This window comes from Strongylocentrotus purpuratus, unplaced genomic scaffold (assembly GCF_000002235.5).
Source record: "Strongylocentrotus purpuratus isolate Spur 01 unplaced genomic scaffold, Spur_5.0 spur5_scaffold_20, whole genome shotgun sequence".
NCBI lineage: Eukaryota > Metazoa > Echinodermata > Echinoidea > Camarodonta > Strongylocentrotidae > Strongylocentrotus > Strongylocentrotus purpuratus.
This window is the reverse complement of record NW_022145606.1, coordinates 52,157,437-52,174,866: the sequence shown is the minus strand read 5'-3', so window position 1 is coordinate 52,174,866 and position 17,430 is coordinate 52,157,437. Positions and strand designations below refer to the sequence as shown.

At 39.2% G+C, this 17,430-nt stretch overlaps 1 protein-coding gene across 1 annotated transcript in view; it reads right to left on the bottom strand.

The window, feature by feature from the left end:
- Positions 1–12,284, bottom strand: part of LOC105438970 — a 30,863-nt gene extending 18,579 nt beyond the window's left edge. Inside the window, exons 1-4 of the mRNA XM_030994064.1 lie at positions 10,827–12,284; positions 9,539–10,074; positions 2,180–2,219; positions 1,404–1,915 (exon numbers count right to left, since the gene is read on the bottom strand). Coding sequence (XP_030849924.1) covers positions 1,404–1,915; positions 2,180–2,219; positions 9,539–10,074; positions 10,827–12,284 — 2,546 coding nt within the window. The remainder of the gene's footprint in view (positions 1–1,403; positions 1,916–2,179; positions 2,220–9,538; positions 10,075–10,826) is intronic.
- Between the last annotated feature and the right edge of the window lie 5,146 nt (positions 12,285–17,430).

The following is a 17,430-nucleotide window of genomic DNA, read 5'->3' as shown; positions in this document are numbered from 1 at the left end:
AAACATTGGTGAATAATACATTACGACCCGAATGTTTCCAAATAATGACAAATGTAGTCTTATTTCACCTAAAAATCCTTTTACACCGAATATTGTACGATACGAATATTATTTGATAAAAAGTATGAAATATTTCGATCTGACAAATAAGGATGTGAAACCCACATCTTATTCCATAACATTATATCCGTTCGAAGAGAGCAGTCCTAATCTTGGAATTTACATATCATATTTCATTAGATTGTTTGAGTAATTGTTTGAGTAATTACCAGGGAAATATGAGCTTACATAACTGACGTTTTTTTAAAACAAATTCTACACATTTTTCTCGAAGTCTAAATTTCAGTCATGATCAAATGATTAACGTTTTGTTTTTCTAGAGCATTACAAACAAATGTAATTCCTGTTTTGACATCTTCTTTAAAAATCGTTTTAAACGTTGGGAAAATTACCTTACGTTACATTTGCCTAAACATAACTTCAATATCATCTTCGGTACTCAATGACTGTTCTAGTTTCATCCAAGTTAAATCGACTTCAGGTGGTAATTAATGGACTGGTTTAACACATGAGCTTTACAAGTAAGTGAAATAAAAGATCTATCGATGCCCATATCAATAACAAACAGTCAGCAAGAACTGCGAAAAACCAAGTAGGTCTACAGTCAAATACTTTAAAATTAACAATTACCGCTTAGTGAATATATGCCCTCAACTTTCAGTGCTAGGCATTGTGTACATAAAGCATGATAAGAATCTTCTAAGTCAACCTAGTGTCGATATAGATTATTTGTAAAATAATATTGTGGTTCAATTATCTTCAAAATCCATGAAGGATAAATCATGCAAACATCTTTCCAAATTTCAAAGATATTAAATAAATATATCGACAGCATTATTTCTGTAGACAACAAACTCCAATAAATCAACACTTACTCCTTCTTTAATAGCACCAGCAAAGAATGGAACTCTCTGAAAAAAGACCCGAGAGATTTTGTTTCACTCGATGCTTTAACGCGGCAATGAGGGACGGCACCGTCTAACATGCATAAAAGCTTAGCTATTTTTTAACAGCACATCACTGTACATAATTTATCTGCAGCATCAGAAATTCTTGTCTGCGTACAGACTGCGCGCACATATCCACCCAGAGTGCGTTAACCTTCATTTCATGAAGCCTGCACTTTTCAGGAAGAAGAAGAAGAACAGCGGGTTGATTTCGACAAATTTTCCCCATGCCTTTTGCATACAGTGACTCGAATTGAAAGATGAGGGTGCTATATTCACAGTGCCTTGTTCGCTGTTTTAAGAGTACCTTTCTAGACGTGGTTTTTATAAGTTGTGTCTGACTGACAATTGAGTGGATAGAAGAAAAAGATAATTAGACTAATTTCTGTTACTCACTGTTCTATAAACAGACTTGCTGACATTAAACGCATTGAAGACTGGACAAGATCGATCACTGCATTCTCGGGTCCGAAAAGTATTCCGGACAACATCGCCTGAAATTCTGTGATAAGAAGACCAAGTCCTTCCATCCTCATTCTTGACATGCTTGATACATTCTCTTCTGATTGGAGAGAAGAAAGGTCGATGCGTGTGAGATCTTGTTCTGCCAGATACCGACGTAGACTAGTCTGGATCTGAGATATGTCTTCTGTACTTGCATCTCCGATAGTGATATCGACCACTTCCAAGCCAGGAAGCGATGAGAGCAGACCCTCATAGCTTTGTGACGTCACTCTCTTAGCTGATAGCTTTGTGACAGATGGAAGCTCAGGAGGAGATGGAGGGAAACTGAGAGAGGAGTCTGAGATGGTGAGATGGTTCAATGAGGTGAAGGATCTGAGACAGGACAACAACTTTTTGGTCGTCTCAGTAGATAGCTGGCATTGCTCTATCTCAAGCCTAGTATTCTGCAATAAATATAAACAGACAAACTTGTCACTTTTATTTACATCGATTAAATATTGAGAATAAACGTGTGGACATACAGAATTCCACGTCAGTAAAGCTGAACTTACAAGTATTGCATTCATATTCCGAGAATTTATTGAGTTATTTATACAACAAAAATGGAACTGTTTTTCAATTCCCTTTAATAGTAAAATCCAGAGGATATCCCTTTGTTGAATATTTTTAAGTGAAATGCATGCATCCGTATACCAAAAGTCACTCACCTGGACGTTGTTCTTTTTGTGTAGAGTACCACCTCCACTCCTACAAAGAATATTTGAAAAGGAATGAGGGGAAAATGTGATTCTTGAAAGCAACTATTGGGAAATAATATTACATTAATAAAGAATGCAAGTGAATTATTCATCCCCTCTTTACAAAGGTAAATGAAAGCAACAATACTAACAATAACTATAATGATAATAATCATATTATAATAATGGTAAATAAAGTAACAAATATAATCATGATAATGATGTCAATGCTAATAAGAACATCCATGAAATACCATTTTAATACATTGTTTGGTGTTTATGCCGTCTTAAAATTAAAGAAGCGACATTAACACAAAGATCTGCAGTGACAAAAGTTCGCAAAGTTTTTTGAAAATACTAGAAAATGTGATATTTGATCCATGATTTCCCATATTTTACACAAATGTATTTATTTTAATTATTAACAAACGGAGGGCAAAGTTTTTAACTACGAAAACTAGTTATTGTCAAAGGATTCTGGAGATATCGCGATTTAAAAATCGATGTCGGATAGGCCTGCGCGCTGTAACTCACGAACAAGTCATAAAAACAACGAGACCTAATGCTAGGAGTCCACTGGGCCAGCGCCAGTTGGTGCCAGTTTGCGCCACTGCAATTTACTGTGGCGCCTAGTGTCGCCAATAAGGTGCCTAGTGGCGTGTATTGGCTCAAACTGCCTCCCAACTGGCTCGTGGTGGCCCGTAACGGCGCCAAATTTGAATGTGGCGGCAAGAAAATTTCAAAATGTTTGAAATTTTCGTCCGCCAAATGGCACCAAATGGCGCGAACATATTGCCCTTTGGCGCAAACAATCCGCCTATTGGAATCCACCGGAATGTAATGGCGCGCGCCGTGTTGCGCCAATGAGATTTAGCGCCACATGGCGCCACTTGGCGCCAAGGGGCACCTTGTTTGCGCCACTACGCGAGCCAAACGGCACCCGATTGGTGACTACTTCGCGCCAAATGCCACCTGGTTGCCCGCCATTCGGCGCCACTTGCCGCCTATAAAAGCAGGGCGGCATCGCAGGACTTTATCACAGTGATGGCGGCAGTTCTCCAAGCTCCAGGGATGAGGTTGTGCTGGGCATCATCCTGGTCCAACATGCGGACGTCCAGTGCCTGATAGCGCTTCCTGGTGAGGTTGTGCAGCATGACGGCAGCTTCAACGAGCAGGCGGACTGTATCTGGTTCCTGTCTCATCTGGCCAAGGAAGCACTGGAAACGCAGAGCCAGAATGCCAAAGGCATTTTCAACCAGACGCCTTACCCTGGACAGCCTGTAGTTGAAGATCTTCTGCTGTTGGTCCATGTTTCGACAGCCATAGGGCTTCATCATGTACGTCCTTATGGCAAAGGCATCGTCTCCCACGAAGAAGTACGGCAAAGGGTGCTCTTCATCATCATGGGGAAGAGGAGCTGGATCTGGGATGCCTAAAGTGCCAGCTTCAATGCACTCCTTCAGTTCACTGTTGTTGTAGATCTAGGCATCAGACTGATGGCCAACCCCACCTACATCGATCCACATGAACTTGTACTTTGAATCTACCAGAGCCATCAGGACAACCGAGAAGAACTGCTTGTAGTTGAAGTAAAGGCTGCCTGATTTGTTGGGCTTCTGGAGATGGATATGCTTTCCATCATAGGCTCCCAGACAGTGAAGAAGATTCCACCTGGCTTCAAAATCACCTGCAACCTCAAGCCAGCCTTCATTGGTTGTGGGGAGGGAGATGACTTCTGCAGCATACTCATCCACTATCGCTCTGGCTACCTCAGGGACAAACTTCTGGATGGTTTCCTTGTCCACTCGGAAGTTGTAAGACAGCTCGGCATAGGTGGCCCCAGTGGCGAGATGGCGCAGGAAGACGGACAACTTGAGACCAGGGGGAATGGCCTTCCTGAAGTGGGTGTCCTTCTGCAAGTGGGGTGTAAGCCTGACCAACAGGTCATCAAACATCTCTGGGGACACCTTGGTGTAGTTCTTGAACTTCCTCCTGTCATTCTCACTCAGCTCTTCCATCAAAGTGTGGTACTGTCCACGTTCGGCCCTCAACTGGGTGGAGCATGGGTCTAAACCACCAGGTGTGCTTCCTTTACTTCTTAGGAGGCTCTTCTTCTTCAGGATTGGCCAGCATAAGTTGATAGGCAGTGGCCACCTCAGAATCTCTCATCATCTTCTGATGGAGCAGCATCATCACTCCAACATTATCAAAAGCCTCAGACATATCAAAATTGTAAATATTTAGTAGAGATGTTGTTCATACAGCAGCTGAGGAGGGTCTGAACCAGGTAGCCAATGGCCGGTATTTATTTAGTCGGCAAGTAGCGCCAAGCGGCGGCAAGTTCAAACCAATTTGGCGACCTTTGGCACAAACTAATCACCAAGTGGCGCAAAGTAGCCGTCTATTGGCGCGAATGGCGCCAACAGGGTGAATTTTGGAATCAAATGGCCGTGTAATGGCGCAAACTGGCGCGAACTGGCGCAACATTTTGGAGCAAGCCGGGTGGCATTTGGCGCACGCCATATGGCACCCAGTTTATTCCACTTGGCGACACATGCCGAGCGGACATTAATTCGGCGCCACAGCGAGCCACTACGCGCCAATCACATAATCTTTGGCGCGAACTGGCACCAACTGGCGCCGGCCCAGTGGACTCCTAGCATATCGGCACCAAATTTGAATGTGGCGGCAAGAAAATTTCAAAATGTTTGAAATTTTCGTCGCGCCACTTGCATCGAGGAATCAGCGCCAAGTGTCCGCCAAGTGGCACCAAATGGCGCGAACATATCGCCCTTTGGCGCAAACAATCCGCCTATTGGATCCACTGGAATGTAATGGCGCGCGCCAAGTTGCGCCAATGAGATTTTCGCGCCACATGGCGCCACTTGGCGCCAAGTGGTACCTTGTTTGCGCCACTACGCGCCAAATAATTCCAACAGAGGCGGATACCCCGCCAAAGCGCGCTAAATGTGCAGTGGCCACCTCAGCATCTCTCATCATCTTCTGATGGAGCAGCATCATCACTCTAACATTATCAAAAGCCTCAGACATATCAAAATTGTAAATATTTAGTAGAGATGTTGTTCATACAGCAGCTGAGGAGGCTCTGAACCAGGTAGCCGATGGCCGGTATTTACAAACTAATCACCAAGTGGCGCAAAGTAGCCGTCTATTGGTGCGAATGGCGCCAGCAGGGTGAATTTTGGAAGCAAATGGCCGTGTATGGCGCAAACTGGCGCAAACTGGCGCAAAATTTTGGAGCAAGCCGGGTGGCATTTGGCGCACGCCATATGGCATCCAGTTTATTCCACTTGACGACACATGCCGAGCGGACATTAATTCGGCGCTACAGCGAGCCACTACGCGCCAATCACATAATCTACAACAAAACTTCAAAATCATGTGAAAGTGTAAGGGGGTAGTCACTTCAGTCACCTTCACCCTTCTCGTTCACTAGATCTAGGGTCTAGATCTAGACTATGCTCCCTAGCACTTTGTCGCCCCGGTCATGAAAAGAAATCGCCGCCCCTGGTTGGTAGACTATTATTAGGCCTAGTCTACTTCTTATTTACAATTTTGATGACACTTGTCGGCAAGTTCATGTTTTTTTTGCGGAACGGACGCAAAAGACTGCAAAATTTGCCGATCTTTAGTCAATATTTTACTAATTTCACCTCAAATTCCATACAAAATTCCGTCTCTCGGTAATTTTAGGTTTCTCTTTCCATTAGATCTGGATCTAGATCTAGTCTTAGTATCTAGATCTAACTTTGTTAGAGTGAATTTCAAAATCTTACCGATTTGTTGAGATAGTGAACTATGGTCACACCATCATCAATAATATATAATAATAACCCCCATCAATAAAGATCTAGACCTAGTAGTAGTAGTAGTAGTACTAGAGCTAGATATACCTATTAGACCTAAATCTAGTAGGCCTAGACTAGTACTAGATCTAGGTCAAGTACACTAGGCCTACAGTACTGTCATTGGATGACAAAGTGGATTGTAAATATTATCTTCCTCATGAATTTAATTCAAGATTTGAGAGTGAAAATAATTCCTTTAGCTTATTACATACAAATGCACGAAGTCTTGTTAAAAATTATGAATATCTGAACATTCTGCTGTCGGCCCTCACCAAACCGTTTTCAGTCATAGGAGTCACAGAAACGTGGCTTAATGATACATCTCCATCTACTTTATGTAATATTGACAATTATTCGATTGTACGTTCTGATAGAAAAACCGGAAGGGGTGGTGGAGCTGCTATGTTTATCTCAAACTTGTTAACATACAAAATTAGATCTGACCTTAGTTTGAAGAGTGATGGTACTGACTCGATATGCATTGAAATCAATATGGCTCAAAGGAAAAACATCTTGATATGTACAATATATAGGCCTCCGCATACAAATGTTGAATTATTTTTGGATGAGTTTGATAGGATGCTGCATAAGGTCAATCTAGAAAAAAGGATGTTTACTTGATGGGTGATTTTAATATTGATCTTTTGCAGGAAGATAATACTTTTCATAATATGTTACGATCAAATTCATTCAATGCCATGATTGATAAACCAACCAGATTGGCAAATAACTCTTCTACATTGATAGATAACATTTTTACAAATGTCACCAATAACTATATAGGCTCTGGCCTCTTGTATAGTGAAATCTCTGACCACCTTCCAATTTTCCTGATTTGTAATCATGTTCGCAATTATCCTGAGGACGAAAAGAATCAAGCTATGATACGTAAAATCACAGCTGAAAAAATAGCCATGTTTAATGACGAACTACTCAAAGTAACATGGAATGACGGGGTCGCATGTACTGACACCAATAAGGCATATGCACTTTTTTGGAACTTGTTCTCCTCTCTTTTAAATAAACATATCCCAATGACTAAAAAAAGATCGGCAAGAAATAGAATCAAGCAGCCATGGATAACTAAAGGTATCTTTTGCTCTATTAAAAAACGGAATAGATTATATAAATATAGTCTTCGACACCCAGGAGAGGAAAGCTTGAATAATTACAAATCATATAGGAACAAACTAACCACCATTATTAGACAGTCTCGACAAATGTATTTTGCCAAGCAGTTTGAAAATGCAAATGGAAATGCATCATCAACGTGGAATGTGATCAATCAAGCCCTCAAAAAACAAAAGAGTAAATCAAAGTGTCATATTACCAAAGATAATAATACAATGGTTGATTCAAAAGAAATAGCAAATTGCTTCAATGCTTACTTTGTTGGGGTTGGCCCCAATCAGGCCAATACAATAGCTTCGAACGGAGTCGACTTCTCACAATTTCTTCAAACTCCCTGCAACAAGTCATTATTTCTCAAACCAACAAACTTGATTGAAATCTTGAATATTGCACGTTCTCTTAAAATAAGCTATGCTAACGGTCATGATGGGATAAGCACATATCTTTTGAAACAAGTTATAGGAAATATAATAACCCCACTAGTGCATATTTTTAATCTCTCTCTGACGACAGGTACATTTCCAGAAGCATTTAAGATTGCTAAGGTTGTTCCGATATACAAAAAGGATGACTCTTCCCAAGTCTCAAACTATCGCCCTGTTTCTATTCTCTCGAGTTTGTCCAAAGTATTGGAAAGACTTATATACAATAGGCTATATTGTTTTCTAACAGAAAATGACTTACTGAATCAGGATCAATATGGTTTCAGGAAATACCACTCAACCGATTTAGCCCTTGCACAATTATATGATAAGGTTTCGAATGCTTTGGCGTCTCGAAAGCATGTTATTGGTGTATTCATGGACTTAAGCAAAGCATTTGACACTCTTGATCACAAGGTACTATCAAGCAAACTTCATTATTACGGAGTAAGAGGAGTTGCTCTTGACTGGTTTAATGATTATTTGTCAGGTAGAAAGCAATATGTAAGCTACGAATCTGTAGATTCATCATTATTGCCTATGAAATGTGGTGTCCCACAAGGATCGATACTCGGTCCTTTATTGTTTCTACTGTATGTTAATGATATCTCGAACTCAACTATATCATTACAATATATTATATTTGCTGATGATACTAATGTGTTTTGCTCCAATTCCGATTTTCGATCACTTCAGAGAATTCTGAACACCGAGCTACCTAAGCTGTCTTTGTGGTTTAGGAGCAACAAATTGTCTCTGAATCTGAAAAAAACTAATTATATTCATTTTCAAAGCAGGAAAAATGCAACTGATAAACCTATACCTGAAATAGTCTTGGATGGTGAATATTTGGAGAAAAAACAAAATACTAAATTTCTTGGAACTATCATCAATGAAAATCTGAAATGGAGTGATCATGTACATTACGTTTCAAAGAGAGTGTCACGCACTGTTGGTTTACTGTATAAGTTAAAACATTATGAGCCTTTGAATATTCTATATATGCTATACAATTCCTTGATTCTTCCTTACATGTCTTATTGCAATATACTGTGGGCAGACTCAAAAGAATATACTGATAAAATGCTACTTTTACAAAAGAAAGCGATTCGTGTGTGTACCAATGCTGGATATCGCGATCACACTGATCCCCTATTCGCGAGGTTAAAAACTCTGAAAGTAACTGATATTAACTTTTTACAAAAAGCACTGTTCATGTTCCGTCTACATAATGATTCCCTACCTTCCCACTTCCCACCAATGTTTTGTTTGAATAGAAATATTCATACATACCCAACCAGACAATAAAATAAATACCATTTATGTAATCCTAAAACAACAATGGCTATGAAATCTATAAGACATTCTGGTCCGGATATTTGGAACTCACTGTCCGTTGACATCCGTAATTTGAAGTCAGTATATACTTTCAAGAAAAGTGTGAAATCAATTTTATTGAGCAAATATTGACAAATCTCTTAAATTAACACATGATATCATATATGTTTGTCAGCATTTCCTTGATATAGCAGGAAAACCCCCCTCCCATGCACCCTCTATCCCATTTTTTTTTTTTTTTTTTGGGGGGGGGGTTGCAAGTCACTGTTTATTTTTTGTTATTTTCCCCCAATTATGTTCTGTAATTTACTTTACTTTACAATCGTTATGATTTTAAATGTTTCTGGGCTGCAAGCGTATCAAGCTGTCACGCTTAGGCTGTAGCCCTTCTGTTTCATCACCTCTTCGAGCGTATGTATCTATGATTTACTGAATGTGGAAATGTAATTTAACTTATGTTTTATACTCATGTAAAGACATTGTCACATTATTGTTATAACCTATGATGATTCAGTAACCAATAAATATTTCAACTATTTCAACTAGGGTCTAGTAGTACTAGTACCTACCCCGAATTCAAGTACGTTAGTTGTTTAGTCTTGACAAACAGGTCCACCAAGGCTTCTTCGTCTCTGCCCCTCACACCGGACACATGCAGCCGTTGTTGGTTTTTGGTTTGGTCTTCAAATAGAAGACTAAGCTCTCCAATTGTCTCTCCTGATTCAGTCTTCCTGTCTGTGGTAAGTCCTGTCAAGGCGTGTAGTCTGATATGAACAAAGAACTGTTCATCCTTAGCCCTAGTCTGATTCATAGGCCTGGATGCGGTGGTGATCTGAAAAGTGTTGCTCGTCTCTGCAACGTCGATAGAGACATCGATATCTCTCACTCCGGGTATCGATGAGAGCACTCCTTCGTAGCATTGTGACGTCACTCTCTCAGCTGATAGCTGTGTGACGGATAGAAGCTCCGGAGGAGATGGAGGGAAACTGAGAGACGAGTCTGAGATGACGAGAGTATCTAACATCAAAAAGTCTTTGAGGCAGGACCATAGTCCACTCGTCACGTCGGTAGTTAGAGTAGACCCCTCGAACTTTATTGTTCTAACCTGGTGTTCAGAGAGAGAGAGAGAGAGATAATGGGAGAGAGGCGGGGGGGGGGGGGCGTTGAAGAGAAAGAGAGATAGAGACAAATAGTCAGAACAGTTGATGAAAATATCTATTTCATCTCTAGTCCATAATCTGGACTGTTCTTATATTTCATCTCTATAATATTCTCTGCACTTCAAGCCGTCCAAGATGGTGTAATCATCCTAGTACACCATGCCTTTTAGCCGGGCCGGTAGAAGTCCAAAGATCACGTAATAAATTCTGAACTATCTGTCGTGTTTTGGTGGTAATCATTAACGCAAACGAGATTGCAGCCTGACCCTATCTGAAAATATTATTCGCTAAAGTAATGAAAATTCCCTTCCGATGTATTTTTTCCATATTAAGTATAGAGTTCCTTCGTTTTACATAGGCTACTTGCTTTTAATGACTGAGTCTCATCATTTTCCCTATATGAATAGGCCCTAGGGCCTAGTAGTATTTGTTTGCATTATTTTTCTCGTTTTTGGAATGCAGTACCTTGATCAAGGCCGTAATTGGGCAGATATAGAATAATTATGATAATGAATCATACGTCTTGATCATTTTACCATGCATTATTATTCATGGTGATGCCGTCAATTAATAATTAATAATCTATTAAATCAATCTTATCCCTTTGACTAATAGTTAAAGCGGAGGGATGGAAACTTAATCAATCTTTAGGAAATTATTATTGTAAACACATGTTGTCGATTGAAAATGTGAATACCTGACGTTTAAGCTTCTTTGGAAGATTTTGCATCCCAACGACGGTGTAGACAGTCGGTGACTTTAGAACAATACTCTCTGCATTCACACATCTTTGAACCAACGAAGACACATTTTGTTGAGTACCCTTGGTCTCTGATGAGCAGTCAAGGAGAATGCGATATCGCTCGCTCTCATCCAAAAAGCGGTTGGAAAGGAGCGCCTTCATTATTCGTATGCAAAGGCTGTTATCTGTGCCAGCAGCAAATCGGATGAGATTCTCATAGTCACCGATGTTTGCTTTGATGTTTCGCAGCAGTCTGTCCAACTTAGAAATCTTCAGTCGTAACATATATTTCTTCGTTTTAGCAGCAAGGTATTTCCCAGCCGAGTGTTCCTGAACGAGCTTATGATAAAACTCAATGGTCGTGGATGTGGTATTGTGGGATCGTTGGAGCATTGTCGTTGGAATCGTCGTCTTGGATAATATCCCAAGCTCACATGCCCTATCAAGGATAGCGGGAACTCTTCGGAAATCATGGGGCATGAAGATTAGTTTTTTAGAGTCGTCGATTAGACCAGCTAAAGCAACCTTACCCAGCTTACGAATGATTTCGATTAGTTCTTCTTCTGTTATTTCGTCTTGTGTTATTTGTTTTTCTTTTGATTTTGCTCGGGCATTGGCATGGTGCATCAGAAAAACATTCACGCTGTCTAATAATTCTGTTTGAGTTGCAGTTTTAGTGTTCAAACGCTCCTCGCTCCATAAGTGACAGACCATGAGACAAAATAAAGGTGTTTTGACAAGTTCATTAATTAGTGGTTGGTCATCAAGGTAAACCTTCAGACCATGTCCATGACCACCACAAGGATTCGAAGTTGAAGCAAAGAACTTGTCGATGTACTCTCGTGAGCTCTCTTGCGAGAATCCTTCGATCCACATCTTTGTGTATACCCTTGGAAGTTCCGCTTGATTGAAGAAGTTCTCTAGATGAGGTCGCGTTGTTACAAGAACTCTACACTCTGGAAATTCCTCCCAGCGGATGACACTGACAATGTTGCTCCCTAAGCTCCAGTTTGAAGAAGAAATACCGGCATACTCATCTAGCCCGTCTAGTATGATGTGACAGATTCCCTGATTCTCTCTAATGAAACTCTCCAGACCCTCTGGTGTGAGATCATCAACATCACTCAAAAGCTGGGATTTGATGGCTTCTCCGATCGATGTAAGTTGACTTGTGTTTCGGAATTTCACAACAAACAGAAGTGGCAGTAGTTCTAATGCTGACCCCTTTTCTCTGTGAACCCAGTCATAAGCCATCTTAGCGACAGCCGTGGTCTTTCCTCTTCCAGCGGGGGCCGAAATGAGGATTCGAGCTGGCAGTTCTCCGTTTACTTTTGTTGAAAATATTTCAGCAACAGAACCCTGGAGTGTTTCCTTCTTTTTCGTGTCTTGTCCACGAGCGTCCTTCTGCACCATTGTGACAACCGTGTGCATATCTTTGAACTCAGCATAATCACTTTGATCCCACGGTTTCATCTGAATTTTGCACAATTGATTTCGGTACTTATTCTCCAACTTTTCGCGACATCGCTGAACAGTCAATGATGGTGAGATCTTCTTACTGTAGATATCTGGAATGATACAATCATAGATAACACCTAATATCTAATCATACTCCCATGATCTATCGACCCCTTTGCAATTAATATTTTTTTTTAATTGTATAGATTCTTGTTGAAATTCAGACGATTTGCCTCTTTCTTTCGAAGCAAAGGCCTAGAAACGCACTAACGCTGCTGTTATCTTTGATTAGACTGTTTAGATCAGTAAGGAAAACTTTCTCCGAATCGGTATTGAAAATGATGGAATTATTTTCTCCTTCTTTTTAAAGATGGTTTTCAAACAAAAATTAGAGGGACAGAGATGCACGGTGTGAAGGAAAATGAAATAATACTACCCTGTCATGTACCATCTTCAAAATTTGGTGCCAGTGCCTCTTCAGTTCCCGGACCCTCGCTTTCCAAGGGACAAATGGATGTTGCCTTAAATGTTACGTTCTTAAAACAATTAACGAGTGAAGGAAGTGATTATTAGGACCCTTCAAAAAATTCAAAAATACGGTCGAGGCAATGGCCTATAAACCTAGTTGTTGCCCTTTATGCAATAACAGTTTCATTTTACGTGATGCATTAGCAGAGGCAGTGTACCCAGGGGGTGGGGGTCGTCTTATTTCCCCCACTTGTTCAAGTACCTGAAAAGTGCCCCTTCTTACAATAACAAGTGACCCATTTTCTTTGTAATAATAATTGTTCCTTCCCAATGTGATAACTGCTCCCTTTCCAATATAGTACGTGCCTCTTACCCCTCTTATTAGTGACCCTTTTCACCTTGATGAGTGCCCTTTTTCAAGAGTTATAAATGACCCTTTTCATTTGCCCTATCTGCCTTGAAAAATTCCCTTATATATGCAAGTGTCGTTTCAGTTTCTGACAAGTGCCCCTTTCCTCCTTCTTAATAGGGTCCCCTTTCACCTTGGATGGATGTCCCTTTTCAAATTTAATAAGTCTTGATTTTTAAATTTGATAGATTCCCTTGCTGCTTTTGATTATAGCCCCTCGTCCCTTTTAATATTGCCCCCTGATACCCCTTCATGTATATATCACAAGTGTCGCTTCACAATTTGCCCGTTTGCATTCATTTAAAGAGCCACGCCTAGGTTCAAGGCATTAGAGCTACTTTGTGTAGTAACATGTACAGGGGGGTCACAATGCCCAACATTTCATAGGAATGAATCGTGGTTATTTCCAATGATATAAAGTGCCCCTTCTATTGATAAGCCATGGTAACTTAATATATATGCTCTTTTCATGATGCTTAAACGTAAGCCCCTTTAAACTATCAATCTACTCATTTTGCTAAAAGAGACATCTTCCAACCTTTAAATTATCGTCCTTTAATAATTCCTATGCCCTTTTTAACTTAAAAGAATGTCAAGGTAATCGTTTCCCCCTTTGTTTAAGAACGTAAAGGTGTACGCAGTGAGGGACTTTTACAAATCAAGGCAACTTCGCGGGATATGTAAATCGCTTAAAAGGAGACAAAAACACAATTCGTGCGATGCCAAGTTGTTTTGTTATGCTCCTCTCACGAAAACAAATTAGTTATCATAACATACGTACGTCCTTTTACCTCAAAGTAACTGAGGGCATTTTCTAGACTTTTCCTAAAGTTACCTCGCTACGCTAACTCGGAATATATATAAATGTTTAAAATAAAGGATAATATATCAATATCCCATTTCATATTTTCCACTTCGAGATTACCCTATGTAGGCGCCTATTTCCCCAGAGTGACCCTTTTTGTTGGTGCTCTCTCCCCACTTTTAAAGATGTGCCTCCGCTCCTGTGCATTGTACATAGATAATAATAAACTTATCAATAATGAAATAATGCGTTGACCTGAGACAGCAAGGACAGGGGTAAAGCCAAATGGTAACAAAGAGAAATCATGTGTAAATAGAACAAAAAAACAAAAAAAATATATATATAATACATATATCAAATGAGATGCACAATTTGGCGCAACACATGACAAAACCGTGATTTAAAACAATATTCATGTTTGTAGTCAATGCGTTTACTAATGGGCAACTAATGGCCGGAGTGCTTTGAGAACTCGTGTGATGTGACTGTATTTGTTGGAGAGGGTCACTATACGAGGAGCGGCATTCTGTAATTTTGTAACCTTACACGCAGATTTTGAGGTGAGTTAAACAAATGAAATCAAAGCATGGTTTTTTTTCTCTGTGGCAAAAAAAAATAAAATAAAAATAAAGACTTGTGTGTTTTGCTCGCACGCGTCTCTCGCTCCCAAAAATCAAAACATGGTAATTTCGGGAAACAAGGTGCCCGAATATCTTTAAAGGGATCCGGTATTTAAACTTTGTCTCAGATTCTGAAACAAAATCTGGGATTTAGCTCATGCTGCAATGATAACTATAAACCTTTAGGTCAGTCAGGAACTCCATGACTTTTACAAGCCGATCGCCTGTCTGATTATCAAGATATTTATGATTTGAATTACAAACTTTGAAAACCGTTCGCCGAACGGTTTTCATAACACTACAGTCTACTGGGGGAAACGAGTATGGTAAAACCGGTCACTCAAGACTTTTTTGAGGCACTTCTTGATCATTTTGAAGCGCGATTTTTTCTGAGCTTCAATATTACACCATATCACAGACACTGAAAACACGTAGGGCCGTGTATCTCAGATTTAACATTGTTAAACGATCCCTTTAAGCAACAAGGTACCTGGATATAAATTGTTCATAATTTTCTTATCTAGGAAATATTGATGTTTAAATGACATTTGTACCTTAATTAAGTGTTTTTATCCTGTTCGTTTCGCTCGCTCATATAAACTTAAAAGCAAGATAATCCTTTGACAACAAAGCCCCAATAATCCCTTTTATCTTAAACCCAATGTATTGTTATAACGTAACACAGTAATTAAAAAAATCATAGTGGTCCTCTTGCGAGCGAGCAAATTTCAGAAACACGTTTTTTGAAAGAGGCATATTAAATCCCCGTTGCAAAAATGTGCCAGTATACGCTATAAGTAGAAATTCTTCAAAACTTTGATATGTTGCCTTGTTTGCTTGTTATTAGCTGTTGGCTTTCAAACTTATACTTTCCCCTGCCAATTGAAGTCAGGGCGCAGAAAAATCCTGTATTTCAACATTAACATTCTGGTCATCCTGAATAGTAGAATAGTATAGACACGATCCTTGAAATTGTCTTGCTTTAGAAAATAATAAGGATTCGTTTTTAGGGCTCACTATTTGTTGTATTGTGTTTATAAGAGTGCAACCGTGCACAGAATCAGAGAAGGCAACCAAAGTGTTAAAGGTAAAGACCAGTATTGGAAACGCCCCTATTTAAAAAAATGAAATGGAAGCTCTCATTACCAATCATGTGAAAGAATATGTTTTGACTAATACATGATGATAAAAAATTTGCCGGGAAACCGCCTACTAATTCATATATTTGGTAAATGTATTTCTCTCATGGTCTGTGAGAGATATAGGGTAGTCCCATAATATGGGACTACCCATATATATATTATACATCTTTCTGTGTATAGTGCTTGTAACTTTACGAAGAATGGGCCAAATTTCTTATCATTTTGATGATTCCAGAACCTTGCAGATGCTAGATGATCAACCTTTCCTGATCGATTACACAACGTTTCTTTCACAATGCAATCGCATGACCAGAACTGGTCTTTACCTTTAATCAAGTTTCGACTTTTATTCTTAACACTTATCCAGAAGAAACGGTAATAAGGAGCACACCAAACGCAAATAAAAATTAGAATATACACTGTATATGGCCTCATATCACAATCATACCTGGGCTAGTCGGCACCGGAGTCTTCTGGTCATGTAACTCCTGATGGTTAGGTAGATATTTACCTGTAGGAGATTCACAATGTATTATTTTATTTCTTTAACATTCTATAAATAAGAACTGGATTTTATTAATGTCCAAGAATACACATTAATGAGAGAAGTAAGTCAAATGATGATGATAATCACTTTAAAAGAAAAGGTAGTATTAATTTATTAGGTGATACGTAACGAAGTCAACGTATCACCTTTTGATTTCGTCAAGATTTTTCTTTATTATTATTATTATTATTATTATTTATTTTTATTATTCTTCCTCGAATTTGTTCGCAGGATATCTCAAGACTGAATAAAGCCATTATCATGAAACTTTCAATGATGATAGATCTTAGTCTAACTTAGAACTGTGTGACTTTTCAGACAGTCAAGGTTATCGTGACGTCATCCAGGCGCCATTTTGTGAAAATCAACTTATGATCATATCTTCATAAAGGAAAGCCATTTTTCATTCATATTTATCATGATTAAACTCAATATCCGTCCGGTCAATTTCAAGTCAATAAATGCGCGCAAAAATGCGCGTACGCTTATGTCCGCGCGTTTACGCGCGCGAAAAAAATTAAATTGCTCCAAATCATCCCAATTTTTTTTTACATCCGTTTCAGGCCATATGGAGCATTTGATAAAAAAATTACGCACACGCGCATGCGCGCGCATTTTCGCGCGTACTGGCATTTTGCAACATAGAATCGCCGAATTTTCTCTGTCATCATATTTGGCACATTTTTCCAAGCATTTTGATAACTTGTTCATCTTTTAATAACGCAATGAGCGTCCGTCAAAGTTGACAGCGCGCGCGGACCTGCGTTATTTTTATCTACAATACATGGGCAAAAACATGCCTATATAAAATTCATTGTAACTCTTTAGAATAGATAGAAACCCCTAATATTTTTTCATATTTGGATAGATGATGAGTCGGAAATATGATTTCATGTCTCATTTTATCCTCAATTAACTCATGACGTCATCATAATGGCCTCCAAACTCAAAATTTTAATTTGCATATTATGACGTCAGCATATTTTTGGAAAATTGATTGTATCTCTTTAAATATTGATCAATTTTCTTTTTAATTTTGATATGTTCTAGCTGAGACAATTTTCTACAAATGTAGTATTCACAATTTTTATTTTTGACAAAAGTATCATG